The 19,545-nt window shown below is 38.0% G+C and overlaps 1 protein-coding gene across 8 annotated transcripts in view; it reads left to right on the top strand.

Moving 5' to 3' along the window:
* Window positions 1-711: 711 nt before the first annotated feature.
* Window positions 712-19,545, top strand: part of abcg2a (ATP-binding cassette, sub-family G (WHITE), member 2a) — a 31,851-nt gene continuing 13,017 nt past the window's right edge. For 4 of the 8 annotated variants that reach the window (XM_087306174.1, XM_087306177.1, XM_087306175.1 and 1 more), the window contains exons 1-8: window positions 802-1,000; window positions 3,312-3,511; window positions 12,052-12,111; window positions 12,686-12,800; window positions 13,509-13,661; window positions 13,895-14,052; window positions 18,273-18,424; window positions 19,249-19,347. In XM_087306174.1, the coding sequence (XP_087162300.1) occupies window positions 992-1,000; window positions 3,312-3,511; window positions 12,052-12,111; window positions 12,686-12,800; window positions 13,509-13,661; window positions 13,895-14,052; window positions 18,273-18,424; window positions 19,249-19,347 (946 nt within the window). In that variant the 5' untranslated portion in view covers window positions 802-991. 8 annotated transcript variants of the gene reach the window in all.

Here is a 19,545-nt window from a genome sequence, read left to right on the forward strand (position 1 = left end):
GTTGTAAATAAACTTTAAGAAAACCAACAATTTAAAATGTAGAGATTTCAGCAAGATTAAATATAGAAATGAAGATTTAGTGATATTTAAAAAAGCAGCAAAATAAATACTCATTAAATAACTGTAGAAAGGGTGGATTTCAGCACTTGGGCTCCATGGCTGGAGCTGCTTATATAGGGCCTCCTAATTGCTCAATCCGCCCTGCGGACATCATGTGTATTTAGGTCATTGTAACTCAGTAAACTAAGTTAATCATGTTCTAACTTAATTTTATAAGTTACACAAGCCGTTTTAAGTCAGGTTAACATAAGTTCAACAGACTCATACCATTAATTTGATTAATCTCAGAAATGAAGGGCAATGACTTTTTCACAGTGAGGGCTAGTTTTCAACTTTTATTTAAATGATGGCTATCATTATTAATTTAACAGGCTGCATATTAATGTTGATGATAATCGGCTAATGCAGTGTTATTCGGTAAATTCTCAAGTTTGAAATCTTCATAGTACTGAAGTGACTTTAAAGCATAATCACGCCAAAGATGTTGCGTTGATGCTGCCTCATGAGCTTCACACCACAGTCACGCACATTGTATTTTTGGATACCTAAAATACACTCTTGTACATGCTGATTAATGTTTGTGTATAAACGCTGATGAAGCACAGTGTCTGTAAAGTCATTTCTAAGCTCGTAACACGTGTGACGCGCCTCGTGCTTTTACGAAACTCGTTCCCGTCAGCCGGGAGCGCGCGCGCGCGTTCACACACCTCCTATAAAACACAGCGGCGCGCTCTGCGGGTCCGCGCTGCTTCAGGTGAGTGAAAACAGCTTTATCAATCTTCTCCTCAAATCTTCCTCTAATAATCGATTCATTATTTTAATAACGCTTTTTGATCATAAACTTGATGTATCTTGATTTATGAAGTCCACCGCGAAACTCTGAAGGTTGTTGGAGGGAAATGTAAACAAAAGTTTTAAGAAATCAATAAACATGATGCGAGTGAGTTAGTTTATTATTATTAACTGGAAAGTTACCGATGTGTGTGTCCTGTAGCAGAAGTTAGCATATTTATCTTTAATATTCGATTGCTGGTAGACGTAAAAATAACACAGGCGATTATGTGAAATACGGAAAACCACGTAAATTTCTGCTCACTCATATCGGTTTAAATGATTTACAAATAAACAGAGAAAGTACCATTTAATAATTGTATTTTGTACATAATATTTGTAAACAGTTTGTTTGCTAGCGCTTTTAATGTAGTATAAGCTACTAGCTAATTTGCATTAACGTTACTGGAAGAGCTTGTTCCCAACATTCAGACAAATTTGCCTGAACATTATTATTCTACATTCGCTAATATAAAGATTGGTGATTGAGGTAAAATTGGTATTATATTCACATATTCGTACATTCTCCTTAATAATATAATTTCAGAAAAATTTTATTTGCAAATTCTCAATAGTCAAATCAGTCAATGACCATCAAAATACAGTCAATTAAATAGTGCTAATGTTGTTTTTTGAAGTCATATTTACATGTGATTTCATACCGAATATTCAAAGTACCATGGTAAACAGTGGGGAGCATGTCACGGAATGTGCCAGTTTAAAACCAACTTTACCTCAATAGATTGCTGATCTGCTGATGAGGAAGAGGGACAATCAGACACAAACTTTCGTGATTTTATTGAATCGTTGATTTCTATTGTTGGGGAAAGTTACTTTTATAACTAAATATTCACAGTAAATGCCTTATTAGTTAATTAATTTTCATAAGAGAGTGTGTTACAGTTTTTATAGTGTCATTATATATATCCTATAACAGATTTAAGTTAATCTGAGCTCAGGAAAACGTGTATTTTTTCCGGAATAAGCATTTAATATTGTGGTCATTTAGCAGTTATTTTGATATGGTTTATTTAAAGAAATTCTGAGATAAAAAAAAAAGGAACACGACATTTTAAAAACAAAGATGTATTTTTCAGCTCGTCTAGAGTTAAACATTTTAATTTGACCAATTTATTTTATGGTGGCTCAGTGGTGTTGCACTGTGGCCTCACAGCAAGATGGTCTCTGGTTCAGTTCCGGCTGGGTCAGTTGGTGTTTCTGAGTTTGCATGTTCTCCCAGAGTTGGCGTGGGTTTCCTCCGGGTGCTTCAGTTTCCTCCACAGTCCAAACACATGCGCTATAGGGGAACTGATCAACTAAACTGGCTGCAGTGTGTGTGTGTGTGTGTGTGTGTGTGTGTGTGTGTGTGTGTGTGTGTGTGTGTGTGAATAAGTGTGTATGGGTGTTTCCCAGTGATGGGTTGCAGCTGAAAGAGCAATTACTGTGTAAAACATATGCTAGAATAGTTGGTGGTTCATTCCGCTGTGGTTACCCCTGATGAACAAAGGGACTAAGCCGAAAGATTAAGAATGAATGAATATTAGAATCATTTAGCAGTGATTCCAATATGATTCATTTGAATGAAGTCAGGGCTAATGCAAGGACTATTTATTTATTTATTTACAGCCTTTTCTTTCTTTTAATAATTTTTTTTTTACATTTTACAGCTCTTCTAGAGTTAAACAGTTTAGTTTTACTGTTTATTTTATGCATTCAGCCAAACTGCGGGTCTAGTGGGACCACTGTTAGCTTAGCATAAATCATTGAATGGGATTAGACCATTAGCATCTCACCCTTTACTCGAGAATTTCTAACAAGGATACTCATCAGAGTCGTAAAGCATTACTTTGATACAGTAATCCACATTAAATTGTTTAGATGTTTTCTTAGAGGCTAAATTCAAAGACGTCCAGACTTTCCATACAACTTTAAAATTTGGTGTCTACTTTACAAATATTGTCAAAAAAGTAAAACAAAATACATTTAATATTTCTCAAAACATAGGGGGCGCCCTTCTATGGTCACCTGGTGGTCATAACTGGTACTGCAGCCAAACTAAATCTTACCGAAAGCTAATTTGAGATGTCAACTTCAAATTTGGAATATAAGTTGTTCAGATATTTAGTTTTTTTGGCTAAAATAATTTTATAAAATGCATGTTTTATGTAATATAATGAAATATGTGTTTATTGTTTTATTATTTTCATGAATATAAAGACACGTAATGTTTGTTTTATTGAACTTTTTGAAAAATTTTCACTACAATCTGATATCTGTCTTATTTAAAGTGACACCAAGCGTAAATATGCACAGCAAACTATTAAAAATTAACAACTATTTCGGTTCTATGTTCAAAAAGTGTGTAATTGTTGTCATTTGTAATGCATTATTATATCAAACACTTATGTTGATGTGTGCAGATACAGCAGAAGATGGCGGACACCAGAGTGGAGCTGACCGGAGTGCTGGACCTGCAGAATCATGTGAACACCGGCGTGTCCTCATCCCCGTCCCGCCGCGGCGCCACCGTCAGCTTCCACAACATCAACTACAGCCTCAAGATGAAGAGCGGCTTCTGCAAGAGCAAGAGCACCAAAAAAAACATCCTCATCGGACTCAAGTTAGTGCACTAATGTTTATTACAGAGCTTCAGTGAAAGATCTGAGAGTGTATATATATATATATATGTATACACTTGCAGTTCATCCGGAAAATATTGATAGCGCTTTTAAATTTTGGAATAAGGCTGCAACATAAAAAATTTGGAAAAAATGAAGCGCAATAAATACTTTCCGGATGCACTATATATATATATATATATATATATATATATATATATATATATATATATATATATATATATATATATATATATATATATATATATTTATAATTTATATACAATTATTTATATATATATATATATATATATATATATATATATATATATATATATATATATATATATATATATATATTTTAGGGATGTAACGGTATCAGAATTTTACGGTACGGTAATACCTCGGTATGAATGTCACGGTACGGTATTTATTGAATCATTTACAGGAAAAACAAAACTAATGAAAATACTCCAAAAAAGTGCCAAAAGTGTCAATGACATACAAATTAGCCATCTATCTGTAAGCTTTGAAACAGGAACTTCAATTTTAATAACAAAAAATTATTAAACCATGTAAAAAAATAAAGTTTCAATTTAGTATTGTTGAAAACTCATCACATTCAACATTTAATCACTCACTCACTCAGATAGAGATGGGTTTTAAGGAAAATGATCATATAACTATAATCTGGTGAAAGCTGGGATGTCTGGGCATGTCCTCTGCAACGGAAAAACCCCTCTCATTTGGGACTGAGGTTTCTGGGACAAGAGAGATATGACTTGGCCCAGGTTGACAGCTGTGGGTAACGTTGTGCATTCTCTTTCCACCACTTGAGAGGACAAACCATGAGTGAGATAGAGGTCTCTTTGCGGTACAAGTCAATGTCTGCATGAATCTAACAAGTGTGCTGTGTTACTGCAGACCCCATGACTGCTATTAGTCGTATTCCCCAACTTGCAGGCACGTGCACACATAGGGCTCATCCTGTGCAGTGCACATGCCTTTTTTAGTCTTGGATAGAAAATGCCCTTCCAAAATGATCAAAAGTGCCCCCGCAACGCGACACATCCTCCGTCCCGCCCTTCAGTAGGCGCGCGACAACACCGCTCTTGAGTATGTGCGCTCAACCCCCCCCTCCCTGCTTTACAGTACGCGCGCGACAACACAGCTGATCAGAACGCGCGCGACAACACCGATATTCAGTACGCACGCGGCGACAACACTACGCTACTAACAGCACACTCCATTTCCACATTACTGGATCTGTAGCGACAACAGACCGCAAAGGATGATGGCCATGCCTAGACTGATGGGAATTGTAGTTTCCGCTACCTCCCGTTCGCTTCATTCGCCTGAGCAAATTTTCTCAGAAAAGACCTATAGTTTTACCGAGTCATGCAACTACGGTAATATCGAAAAAAATTGCTATTGTGATATGACAGTATTTACAATACCGTTACATCCCTAATAAATATATATATATATATATATATATATATATATATATATATATATATATATATATATATATATATATATATATATATATATTTAAGAGGTTTTCTTAAAAATAGTCTTGTTCTCGTGAACCCAGACTCATATCTTGTCTCGTGGAGTAGGCATCTCGTCACTCCCCTAATATATAGTGCACTCTTGAATTGATTTGGTTTGATGTTACGTGCAGCTTTTGGGTCCAGACAGAACACAGTTGGGTTTTGTCAGCTCTGGTTGTTTGGCCTTTATAGTAAAAACTCAACAATAGTGATGTCATGACTTTAACAGAAAGGAAGAAAATAATGGCCCTAATGCAGTGGCGGCAGGGCAGTAAATTTGACATTGTTCTCTCTTCTGGCTGCCGTTATTAAATATAATCTGCAATTTTGTGTTTTGTATTTTGATGCAAAGTACGTATATTACAAAATATAGCTTTATAAATGTGCATGGGTTTAAGGAAGAATAATTATGGATTTACGTTGCTGATGACTGTTAAACATTAAATGTTTTTGTGGTTTATTTATTTATTATATCAGATTATTGTTGTATTTTCGTGTGTCATAACTGCCTTATGAAAAGGCTCCTTTAAGCTAACGTGCCTGCTCAACCTTATTAATTATTATTTTTTGAAAACATTATGAAAGACCAGGTAACTTCTGCTGATTTTTCTGGACGGGTGTTTACAACATTGAGGGAACGCTGCAGGAGCGTCCTGTTGAAGTTTCCTGTTAGTGGTTGTGGCATTATTGTTTTTTAAATACTGTAATCATGTTTTACGATCTATAAATAGTGAGGTATTTATGAAAATACCATGGTGTCCAGAGATTAATCTAGAAAAGTTCACCAGGTAACACACTAATGCACTTTTTTTGAACTTCTGCGCTTTGATGTTGATATGAAACTGCACTGAGTTGTGGTGTGGTGCAGTGTGGTGGAGACCTGTATTTTCATTCTTTCATTTGCTTTTCAGTTTAGTCCCTTTATTAATCAGGGGTCTCCAAAGCGGAATAAACCGGCAAATATTCCAGCTTATGTTTTACACAGCTTATGCCCTTTTAACTGCAACCCAGTGCTGGGAAACACCCATGCACACATCCACACACACACACCCACACTCTTACAACCAATGTAGTTGATCAGTTCCCCTATAGCGCATGTGTTTGGACTGCAGGGGAAACCGGAGCACCCGGAGGAAACCCACGCCAACACGGGGAGAACATGCATTTTATAAATCGTAGTAATACTTGCATGATGCATGAGTGTGAGGATATGCAGTCACACTTTGCATTAAAGCTAGCTGTGTTTTTGTATGCATTGTTTTATGTTGTGTACGCATGCTTTTTGTTGCTTCTTCCGCATGTTTTGTTTGCTGTAGGTTTTTGCATGTTTGCTTTTTGTGTGCATTTTTAATATTTTTGTGTCGTATGCACAATTCTCTCTAAGCATGCTTTTACTTTGCTAATTTAGTATTTTACTTTTATGGCTGGTTTTTGTTTCTGCATGATTGTTTTTGTTTGCGTGTTTTTATGTTTTTTTAAGTATTTTGATGGGCGGCACAGTGGGTAGCACGTTCACCTCACAGCAAGAAGGTTGCTGCTTCGAGTCCCAGCTGGGTCAGTTGGTGTTTCTGTGTGGAGTTTGGCGGTTCAGTCCACTGTGGTGACCCTGGATTAATAAAGAGACTAAGCCGAAAAGAAAATGAATGGAGTGTTTTTGATTGATATGCATGCTTTTTTATGCAGTTATTTTGTTTGCATAATTTTGTTAGATTTTTTTTGTTTATTTGTATTTATTTCTCTGTTTTGTTAATATTTTACTTTCATATGCATAATTATGCATGCGTTTTTGTTTCTTTTTCATCTGTTTTTTATGTTTTGTATGCATCATTTTTGCCTTTATGGGTGGTTTTTGTTTGTTTTGCGTGTTGGTTTTTTTAGTATGCATGCTTTTATGTTTTCTATCCCTGATTTTGTTTGTTTTTATGTATGTTTTAAATTTTTATTTGTTTATTTTGTGTCTTTTTTTTAATTTATTTTATTTATTGTGTTTTTTTTGCATGCTTTTGCTTTTTTGTCTTTTTTTTCTGCATGTTTTTTCTTGTGTGTGTGTGTGTGTGTTTGAGTTTTTTTGTCCATTTTATTCATTCATTTTCTTTTCTGCTTAGTCCCTTTATTAATCAGGGTTTGCCACAGGGGAATGAACCACCAACTTATCCAGCATTTGTTTTACGCAGTGGATGCTCTTCCAGCTGCAACCCATCATGGGGAAACATCCATACAGACACACACACACACACACACACACACATATACACTGTGAACAATTTTAGCTCACCCAGTCCCCCTATAGCGCATGTGTTTGGACTGTGGGGGAAACCGGAGCACCCGGAGGAAACCCACAAGGGGAGAACATGCAAACTCCACACAGAAACACCAACTGACACCAACAGACCCAGAACTAACCTCTTGCTGTGAGGCGATACCCACTGTGCCACCGTGCAGCTCCATTTTATTATGTTTTGTAAATATTTTACTTTTGTATGCAGGAATGTGTTTGCTTCTGAGTTTGTTATTTATGTTTTAAGTATTTTTGTTTGTCTGCATGCTTTTGTTTGTTGTTAAATATGTAAGCAGCTGTGAGCATGCTTGTTTTCTGCTATTTATTTAGTTGTTTTAGTTGTTTTTTAATGAATTCAGATTTGTGTTGTATTGGCAAGCACAAGTTTAGGTTTTTCATGTTTCTGATGAAGATATAATTTGCCTTCTGTGTTATCTATATTTATATGCATGACTTGGTAAATGTTTTGTGTGCATGTTTTCCAATATCTCTAGTTTTTCATTGCATTTGACTGCGGGCCCAGTCTCCAGATTCTGTGTGTGTGTGTTTAGTTTTGACCAGCAGAAGTGCAGCAGATCTCCTGTTCAGACTCGTTGTTTCGTGGTCTGTCATGATGGTGTTTTTCTGCGTTGTGTGTGCAATGTTAGTGTGCTCTGGAAAGCACAGTGAGGATGTGCGGTGTGTGTGTTCAAAGGTTGATTGAGGAAAACACCAGGAGGTTCCCTGAGTGAATTGAAGGAAGGAAATATGAAGAATTTGCTTGCAAAAACATACGTTTGTACGTGCAATCAGCAGCCTGATGCATTGTTATACAAGTGCGCGCGCACACACACACACATACACATAGACGTTATATATGTGCATTTCATAACCTGATTACGGTTGTGTGTTTGCACCCCACAGCGCAGGTCATTGTCCGACATTAAAGACAGGAGCAGAACAATAAAACTGAAGTTTCACACACACACACACACACACACACACACACACACACACACAAGGTGTGTCCTCAGATCTTGACTTTTGTCCTGGTGTCAGATAAGAGAGAGGTTTACTGTCTGTCACAATGGAAGTCGCATAACAGGACAGTAATTGCAAAATGCAAAAAATAAAAAATAAAAAAAATATTTAGTAAGATAATATAATAATTTCAGTAATAATAAAGATATTAGGTGTTAATAATTTTAAAATAATTCTTGTTTTATATTTGCCTTCATGTGACAGGACAGTAGGTTGACAGGAAATTAAGTGGGAGAGAGAGGTGCTGGGATCGGGAAACACCCACGAGTCAGGATTCAAACTCAGGATGCCTGGAGTGCTTCTGAATATTGCTCATGGAAAATTAATAGTATTTTTACTTGGCATGTGTTTTGTTGTTGCACAATAATGACTTTCATGACAAATACAACATTAATTTCTTATTGCCATAATTTGCCATATTTTTTTGTATTTAATATTTATGCAATTTTTATTTAATAATGAATATTACTTTTATTTTAAATAAATTTTGTTTATAGAAAAATGAATAATTTATATATATTTTATTTTTGTTGCAAAATAGTTATTTTCCTGACAAATAAACATTCTCACATTCTCTTTGCTGTAATTTCATAAGCTATAAAAATATATATAAATATTATGTTTTTATATATAAAGTATTAGCCATTCATTATGTATTATCTTATTTTAGTTATACATGTAATATTTAAATAATTGTTTTCTTTTTTTGTATGTATTCTTTAATTTATTTAAAGTCTATTTTTTTGTAAAAACTACTGTTTTAAAATATTATTATTATTATTATTATTATCATACTATTATAATACTGTTAATTACTTTTTATTATCATTCATTCATTTTCTTGTCTGCTTAGTCCCTTTATTAATCTGGGGTCGCCACAGCGGAATGAACCGCCAACTTATCCAGCATTTTTTTATGCAGGATGCGGATGCCCTTCCAGCTGCAACCCAGTACTGGGAAACACCCATACACACTCATTCTCACACACTCATACACTCTGGACAGTTTAGCCTATTCAATTGACCTGTACCGCATGTTTGTGGACACGGGGAGGACATGCAAACTCCACACAGAAATGCCAGCTGACCCAGCCGGGACTCGAACCAGCGATCTTCTTGCTGTGAGGCGATTGTGCTACCCACTGCACCACCGTTCTGTCCTATTTAAAGTTTCTTTTTTATCAAATAAAACTTTTCAAACTGTACTTTAATACTAATTTAAAATATTAAGTATTATAATAACACTATTAATTACTATTATATATCACGTCATTAAATATTAAGGTTTATTTTGATTTAAATGTTTTTTAATAGATTATTTTCAGAAATCTAGTTTAGTGAATACTAAAGTTTCCAGTTTAAAGTTCTAGCTCTACTTTTAGAAATGCATTTTTAATAATTTAATAATGTCAAATAATCATAATAATCGGTAATTTAATTTTTTGCCATTTTTTTGTCATTTTTTTTATAGGCACAGTAGCGGTATGAGTAATAGTGCAGAAGAGTGTGTAAACAGCTCAATCCTGACCCTGGTGTGTGTATGATGATTAACTTTGTGTGTGTGACAGAGAGAGAGAGAGAGAGAGAGAGAGGCTGCTGTGTACATCCTCAGTTGACCTTATGAACAGATGTTATCTGCTTTACACGCAGCAGCTCATCAGAGCTCATGAATATTCGTGATGTCATTCCTTCAATAGCTGCAGCTCATCCGCGCTCATGAATATTCGTGATGTCATTCCTCCAATAGCTGCAGCTCATCAGAGCTCATGAATATTCGTGATGTCATTCCTCCAATAGCTGCACCTCATCCGCGCTCATGAATATTCGTGATGTCATTCCTCCAATGGCTGCAGCTCATCAGCGCTCGTGAATATTCATGATGTCATTCCTCCAATAGCTGCAGCTCATCCGAGCTCATGAATATTCGTGATGTAATTTCTCCAATAGCTGCGGCCCATCAGCGCTCATGAATATTCGTGATGTAATTTCTCCAATAGCTGCGGCCCATCAGCGCTCATGAATATTCGTGATGTCATTCCTCCAATAGCTGCGGCCCATCTGCGCTCATGAATATTCGTGATGTCATTTCTCCAATAGCTGCGGCCCATCAGCGCTCATGAATATTCGTGATGTCATTTCTCCAATAGCTGCAGCTCATCCGAGCTCATGAATATTCGTGATGTCATTTCTCCAATAGCTGCAGCTCATCAGCGCTCGTGAATATTCTTGATGTCATTTCTCCAACAGCTGCAGTTCATCCGAGCTCATGAATATTCCTGATGTCATTTCTCCAACAGCTGCAGTTCATCCGAGCTCATGAATATTCGTGATGTCATTTCTCCAACAGCTGCAGCTCATCAGCACTCATGAATATTCGTGATGTCATTCCTCCAACAACTGCAGCTCATCAGCGCTCATGAATATTCGTGATGTCATTCCTCCAACAACTGCAGCTCATCAGTGCTCATGAATATTCGTGATGTCATTCCTACAACAACTGCAGCTCATCAGCGCTCATGAATATTCGTGATGTCATTCCTCCAATAGCTGCGGCCGATCTGTGCTCATGAATATTCGTGATGTCATTCATCCAATAGCTACAACTTATCACTGCTCATGAATATTAATGATGTCATTCTGCCAATAGCTGCAGCTCATCAGTGCTCATGAATATTCGTGATGTCATTTCTCCAATAGCTGCAGCTCATCAGCGCTCATGAATATTCTTGATGTCATTTCTCCAATAGCTGCAGCTCATCAGCGCTCATGAATATTCGTGATGTCATTCCTCCAACAGCTGCAGCTCATCAGCACTCATGAATATTCGTGATGTCATTCCTCCAACAGCTGCAGTTCATCCGAGCTCATGAATATTCGTGATGTCATTTCTCCAACAGCTGCAGCTCATCAGCGCTCATGAATATTCGTGATGTCATTCCTCCAACAGCTGCAGCTCATCAGCACTCATGAATATTCGTGATGTCATTCCTCCAACAACTGCAGCTCATCAGCGCTCATGAATATTCGTGATGTCATTCCTCCAGCAACTGCAGCTCATCAGCACTCATGAATATTCGTGATGTCATTCCTCCAACAACTGCAGCTCATCAGCGCTCATGAATATTCGTGATGTCATTCCTCCAACAGCTGCAGCTCATCAGCACTCATGAATATTCGTGATGTCATTCCTCCAACAGCTGCAGCTCATCAGCGCTCGTGAATATTCGTGATGTCATTCCTCCAACAACTGCAGCTCATCAGCGCTCATGAATATTCGTGATGTCATTCCTCCAACAACTGCAGCTCATCAGCGCTCGTGAATATTCGTGATGTCATTCATCCAATAGCTACAACTTATCACTGCTCATGAATATTAATGATGTCATTCCGCCAATAGCTGCAGCTCATCAGTGCTCATGAATATTAATGATGTTATTCCTGGTTAAGCAGTGTTTGATTATGTGTAGGAGTAATCAGTGCTGATTGGTGATGATGATGATGATGATGATGATGATGAATTTGATGATGATGATGATGATGATGATGATGATGATGATGATGAATATGATGAGGATGATGATGATGATGATGATGATGATGGTGATGAATATGATAATGTTGATGATGATGATGAGGATGATGATGATGATGAAGATGATGATGATGTTTGGTTGTTGTGTTTACTGCAGTGGCATCATGAAGCCGGGACTGAACGCCATATTAGGAGCCACAGGAAGCGGGAAATCATCGTAAGAGCTTCTCTTCATCCCTCCATACGTCTGTCTGTCTGCTCATCTCTCCATCTGTCAACCTGTCTAGCTCTTTCTATTCATCCATTTATCCACTTCTACCTACCTGCCTACCTACCTCCATTTATTCATCCATCCATCCCTTTATCAGTTTATCCATCCATCTCTCTTTCCATCTCTATCAGTTTTCCCACTATTTCTGTTTATCCCTCCATCTCTGTCCATTTTATCTGTTTATTCATCTTTATCAACACCATCCATTCATCCATCCATGCGTCCGTTTGTCCATCATCTGTTCATCCATCCCTTCATCTCTATCTCTTTGTCCCTTCATCTCTCTATCCATCCATCTGTTCATCTCTCTGTCCTTCCATTCATCTGTCTTTGTGTTTGTCCATCCGTCCAGCCATCCATCCATCCATCCATCCATCCCTGTATCTGTTTTTCCATCTGTCCATCCATTTGTTAGTCTGTCTCTCTCTCTCCATCCATCCATTCATCCAGTATAACAGTGTTTTCTGTATCGGTGGGTTTTCTCTAATAGTGTGTGTGTGTGTGTGTGTGTGTTGTGCAGGTTTCTGGATGTTCTGGCGGCTCGTAAAGATCCCGCTGGTCTGTCAGGAGAGGTGCTGATAGACGGAGCACCACAGCCTCCAAACTTCAAGTGTCTGTCTGGATATGTAGTGCAGGTACACACACAAACGCTCACACACACACACACACACACACACACACACACACACACACACACACACATACACACACAAAGAAGGAAGGAGAGAGTGTGGTGCTGCTGCTGCTGGTGTGTGTGTGTTTGTGTGTGTGTGTGTGCATTCGTGTGGTTGTGTGTGTGTGTGTGTGTGTGTGTGTATGTCTGCATGTGTGTTTATGGGTGTGTGCATTCGTGTGTGTGTATATGTGTTTTTTTGTGTGTGTGTGTGTGTGTGCATTTGTGTGGTTGTGTGTGTGTGTGTGTGTGTGTGTGTGCATTTGTGTGGTTGTGTGTGCATTTGTGTGTGTGTGTGTGTGTGTGTGTGTGTGCATTTGTGTGGTTGTGTGTGCATTTGTGTGTGTGTGTGTGTGTATGTGTGTGTTTGTTTGTGTGTGCATGCGCGTATATGTGTGTGTGTGTGTTTTTGTGGTTGGGTATTTGTGTTTAGGCATCTGTGTGTATGGTTGTGTGTGTGTTTGTGTGTCTGTGTCTGCATGTCTGTGTGTGCGTATTTGATTGTATGTTTGTGTGTGCGCGCGCATGTGGTTTTGTGTGTGCGTGTGCGTGCATGCATGCGTTTGTTTGTATGCGTGTGTGTGTGTGCATGTGTGTGCGTATTTAGTTGTGTTTACTTATGTGGTTTTGTATGTGTGTGCATTTGTTTATTTGTGTGTGTGTGTGTCAGGATGATGTAGTGATGGGGACGCTGACGGTGCGTGAGAATCTGCGTTTCTCTGCTGCTTTACGCCTCCCGAAATCCATCAAACAGAGAGAAAAAGACGAGAAGGTGGAGAGACTGATCCAGGAGCTGGGCCTGAGCAAAGTGGCAGACTCACGGGTAAAACACACACACACACACACACACACACACACACTACTCACTCTTACTGTTTACAAATTCTCACTTAATGTTACAAATATTCGCTCATTATAGTGTTGGGTCTAATGAGTTGTGAGCTGTGCTGTGATTGGCTGCTTAGACCGAGCTGTGCTGTGATTGGCTGTTTGGACTGAGCTGTGCTGTGATTGGCTGTTTGGACTGAGCTGTGCTGTGATTGGCTTTTTGTAAAGGTGGGGACGCAGCTGATTCGTGGAGTTTCAGGTGGCGAGCGGAAGAGGACGAACATCGGTATGGAGCTGATTATCGATCCGCCGGTGCTGTTTCTGGATGAACCCACGACCGGTCTGGACGCTAGCACTGCTAACTCTGTGCTAATGCTGCTGAAGAAGTGCGTTCACACTTTTACAAACTTTTATTAAATTGTTGTTTTGAAATTAAGGTAGCACAGTGGCTCAGTGGTTAGCAAGAAGGTTGCTGGCTGGGTCAGTTGGTGTTTCTGTGTGGAGTTTGCATGTTCTCCTCGTGTTGGCGTGGGTTTCCTCTGGGTGCTCCAGTTTCCCCCACAGTCCAAACACATGCGCTATAGGGGAATTGCGTAGGCCAGTGGTTCTCAAACTTTTTTCACCAAGTACCACCTTAGAAAAAAATTGTCTCTCCAAGTACCACCTTACGATGCTATTTTTTAACCAGTATTAAAAAATAGCGTCGTAGGCCTAATTAAGCAGCTACAGGTGTGCACAGTTTAAAAATGATGCAAATTAATTCCTATTATTAAGAATATGTATTATTGTCAATCACTTTAAACATTTGAAATAGTCTGAACATTAACTGTGCTTGCAGATAAAAAAAAAGTTTTAGTTAAAATATGCTTTTAAAAGTTCATTAAAAATGAAAAAAAGTAAAAAGATAAAAAGTAAAAGGAAAACTGCTGTACTTAAATCTAAAGTATTCATAGTAGCCTATTCATCAAAAGCTGGACATGTTGCTTGGACCTTATGAATATAGGCTATATGTCATATTCCTACACTTTCAGACAAATCTTGAAATATATGTTAAATGTACATATGACAGGGTTCATACAGGCACAGCCTTATGAAAATCAAGGAATTTTAAGCACTTTTTCCAGCACCTATTTTTTTTTCCAAGACTGACATGCTATGTACTGAAGACCTGAAATGTATTCTCAGCAACCCATAAAACATTGCATATGAATAGATACAAATAAAAACACTTAATAATAATATTTATGAATCATATATTAATAATATAATAAACCTGCATTAAATGCTTGTGAAATCTTTCTCAAGTACTATTACACTGCTAAAATAACAAAAATGTTAGTAAATAATACTAATATTAGGTAAAAGTACAAAGTACTCTTTTAAAAAGTACTAGTTGGTTACTTTTGAAAAAAAAAAATCAGATTTTCATTATGAAATCACTTTTTTTAAGTTTAAACCTGATTGAATGGTTTAATTGCTTAAATCCAAAGCTACATGTATAGGAATTTGTACTAACAAAGGAAGTATGGTCGAGTTTTCCTTTCATGACAATTAATCTTTTTCAATAGCACTGGCAAAACTACCACATAATCTTTAAGGCCATAGAGACACTTTTTGCCCATTTTTATAAACGATATTTTCAAGCTTTGAAAGGTTAAATTAAAGTATATGGTAAAAAGATTTAATTTGGCCTTTTATTTACATATTTTACACTATTTTTCTTTACAATATGGCAAATTTGTTTCTTAAATAGCTGTACATCACATGTAGATTTTATTTTACACTTGATCTTAATCTAAAATAGAACTTTAAAAAAATACAAGTACACTGTCAGTAAAAAAATAAAACAAATGGCTTCATTTTACTTGAGGTATTTGAAATATGACAACAATACATTTATCAAAACAGTGCTTTAAGCCTCAGAGCCTTATTGTTAATTTTGATAAATAAACAATAAGAAACAAAGAATTGCTTTGACCTGTAATGCTTTAGGACAGATCAGAATACAGCTAAATGTGTAAATCACACAAATACCTCATCCAGAAACATTTCCAGCAATATTCTTTTGTCGTAAAGAAATAAAAAAATTTCACCTTTGCTAAAAGTAAGTTTCACTTCACAACACAGCCAAATAAGAAGACCATTAGCATTGTCATCGATCATGCATCAATCTAATTCTAAATATTTGATAACTTTTAATACTTTTGACTAAATTTAGTTAAGGAGCAAAGATAAATAATGTTTACTTTAATAGTGGAGAGATCGCGATTGTATTCAATCTGAGCACACAGGCGATCATGAGAGGTCTTGCAGTTCATTTGAAAAAAGCATATTTAAGAGCTCGCATATCTGTTTTAGCGATTTGCGTACATGAATGCGCTCTCGTGTTAAAATAAAGCACTCGCCGCATTTGCAGAAATGAATAATTGCGCAATACCGCAATTCCCGCGCCGCCATTCAGAATGTGTTTGGAGGAGTGACAGGTCAGACTGGCTGTCGGAGAGCGAAACGTGTATGTAGATCATCAAAAAGGCAGGACATATGTCCGCGGTTTAATTACTCTGTTGAACATATCTACAGTGAAAACATCCGAGAAGCATTATTCCAACAAAACATTTGTTTTTAAGTTGTTTTTTCTGTCTCTGCAACACAGAAAGCATTTGTCCCGCCCTTACGTTTCACGCAACTAGACAAGGTCGACTGTGATTGGCTACTTTTCATGTCAGTCAAATCACGCTTCAGAATCAATTCTTAAACTTTGGAAACTGATTTTCAGCAGCTTATGACACAATGCACTAAAATAAACATTCTAAGCACAGCGTTGTGATCGTACGCTTCACTAAACAGCCAATGCTGATCACATCAATGTTATATTACGCATTAAAGGATTAAGTGTTAATTGTTTCTTTCATTATTCAGCGGTTCCTCCGCGTACCACTAGGAGGAAGCCCGCGTACCACTAATGGTACGCGTACCACAGTTTGAGAACCACTGGCGTAGGCTAAATTGTGTATGTGTGTGTGTGTGTGTGTGTGAATGAGTGGGGTCTGGTGTTTCCCAGAGATGGGTTGCAGCTGGAAAGGCTGCAAATGAAAGGCATTTGCAATGGCAATGGAAAGGGTAAAATATATGCTAGAATAGTTAGCGGGTCATTCCCCTGTGGCGACCCCTGATGAATAAAGGGAGTAAGCCGAAGGAAAATGAATGTTTTGAAATTGCTTAAATCAAGCATGGGGGAGGTCACCTGATTTCAGTAAATGAAGCTTCATTACGTCATCTCTGTTTCCATAATTGAGTGTTTCCACTAGGGGGCGATCTCTGTAACACTAAAAAATAAAGTTGCACAATTTTGGAAACAGTGATATTTTTTTATAATTATTTTATACCTTTTAATTCTTTGATTTACAGTTGAGGACAAAATTAGTACTCTTTTTTCAAACATTTCTCAAGTGATATTTAATGAATTAATTAAAATCTAACTATAAGGCACGAAACCGTATAATAAACAAGCTAAAGCACTTCCAGGATGGTTGTTTTGGCAGAATAAACAAGTCTTTAGTCTTCTACAGCAGCTGCTGATAAACCTGTCAGGCTTTATTCTGTGAAAACACCCACCAGCTGGATGTACTTTATCCTGCTTATTACACAGCTGTTGGCCACTAAACATAAACATTACACACAAAACATTGTCCTGAGCTGTAATATGATTGTTAACTCTTTCATTAAATGCAAAGCTGACAGAAACTAAAACAACTGATGGAGTATATCATGCACATTATTCAGACACTAGATGGAGACAAACAGTCAGAAACAGCTGATGGAGTATACACTAACCTGCACATTATTCAGCCACTAGATGGAGACAAACAGTCAGAAACAGCTGATGGAGTATACACTAACCTGCACATTATTCAGACACTAGATGGAGACAGTCAGAAACAACTGATGGAGTATACACTAACCTGCACATTATTCAGACACTAGATGGAGACAAACAGTCAGGAACAGCTGATGGAGTATACACTAACCTGCACATTATTCAGACACTAGATGGAGACAGTCAGAAACAACTGATGGAGTATACACTAACCTGCACATTATTCAGACACTAGATGGAGACAGTCAGAAACAGCTGATGGAGTATACACTAACCTGCGCATTATTCAGACACTAGATGGAGACAGTCAGAAACAACTGATGGAGTATACACTAACCTGCACATTATTCAGACACTAGATGGAGACAGTCAGAAACAACTGATGGAGTATACACTAACCTGCGCATTATTCAGACACTAGATGGAGACAAACAGTCAAAAACACCAGCAGCAGACCCATATGAGTGTGTGTGAGTGTGTGTGAGTGTATGGATGAACATATTCACTGAGGGTGATTCTCAGTGCCTGAATGAGTCTGTGTTATTTAGTAGTTCTTATATAAGAATAACAAGCCTGATAATGTGATGACTGACCAATCAGAATCCAGTATTCCAGACAGACGTGTAATATATTTAGGATGTAATGCACTGCAGATACTAAGTTGTTGGTGTGTGTGTGTGTGTGTGTGTGTGTGTGTGTGTGTGTGTGTGTGTGTGTGTTCGCGTGCAGAATGGGTAACAACGGGCGCACCATCATCCTCTCCATCCACCAGCCCAGATACTCCATCTATCGACTCTTCGACAGCCTGACGCTGCTGGTGGGAGGAAAACTGGTGTACCATGGCCCGGCACAGGACGCACTCTCATACTTCAGCCAGATCGGTACACACACACACACACACACACACATATACACAACTGGACAGGCGTAAACACAGATACACTTCATCCAGATATGTATACACACACACAGGCGCACTTGAGTCAGATCTGTATGAAAACACACACACAGCTGAACACGCTTACACACACATTCCCATACACACACAGATACAGACACACACACTTCAAACAGATTGCTAAAGCTTAGACACACACACATCATATCTGAACAGGCATAGACACACTCTTCAGTCAGAGAGACACCAAACATACATAAACACACACACACACACACACACACACACACACACACACACACACACACACACACTCTTCAGTTAGATTTGTATGAAAACAAACACACAGCATACACACACATTATTTAACACACACACTTCAGCCAGTTTGGTAAAACTCAGACACACACACACACACACACACACACACTCTTCAGTTAGATCTGTATGAAAACACACACACACACACACACACACACACACACACAAATATATACTTCGGCCAGATCTGTACAAAACACTAAACAGACATAAACACACACTTCACCCCAGATGAGTGCACACACACACACACACACACACACACACACACACATAACCAATTATATACACATACACACATAGCTGAACATGCATATGCACACACACACACACACACACACACACACAACTGATTATATTGTTCATACTCTTACACACACACATTTCAGCTAGATAGATACAAAAACACACACACATATCTGTCTTGATGTCAGCCTCTCTCTCTCTCTCTCTCTCTCTCTATGTGTGTGTGTGTGTGTGTGTCAGGATACACCTGTGAGCCTCATAATAACCCTGCTGATTTCTTCCTGGATGTGATCAATGGAGACTCCAGTGCTGTGACGCTCAACAAGCTCTATGAAGAGGGTATGATCTCACACACACTTCCCTTCCCTTCACACACATCATCATCATCATCATCATCATTCTGAGCGCTTCTCTGACTCGCCAGGTATACCTGAGGAGCGGTGAGGTAGATAGCTGCTGTCAGGAGGGAGAAGTCAAGAGTTCTGAGATTAAAAGTTGCTGTTCTTAAAAATGTCCTCAGTCTCAGTTTAATCTGTT

This window comes from Danio rerio, chromosome 23 (genome assembly GCF_052040795.2).
Source record: "Danio rerio strain M-AB ecotype USA chromosome 23, GRCz13ab, whole genome shotgun sequence".
Taxonomy (NCBI): domain Eukaryota; kingdom Metazoa; phylum Chordata; class Actinopteri; order Cypriniformes; family Danionidae; genus Danio; species Danio rerio.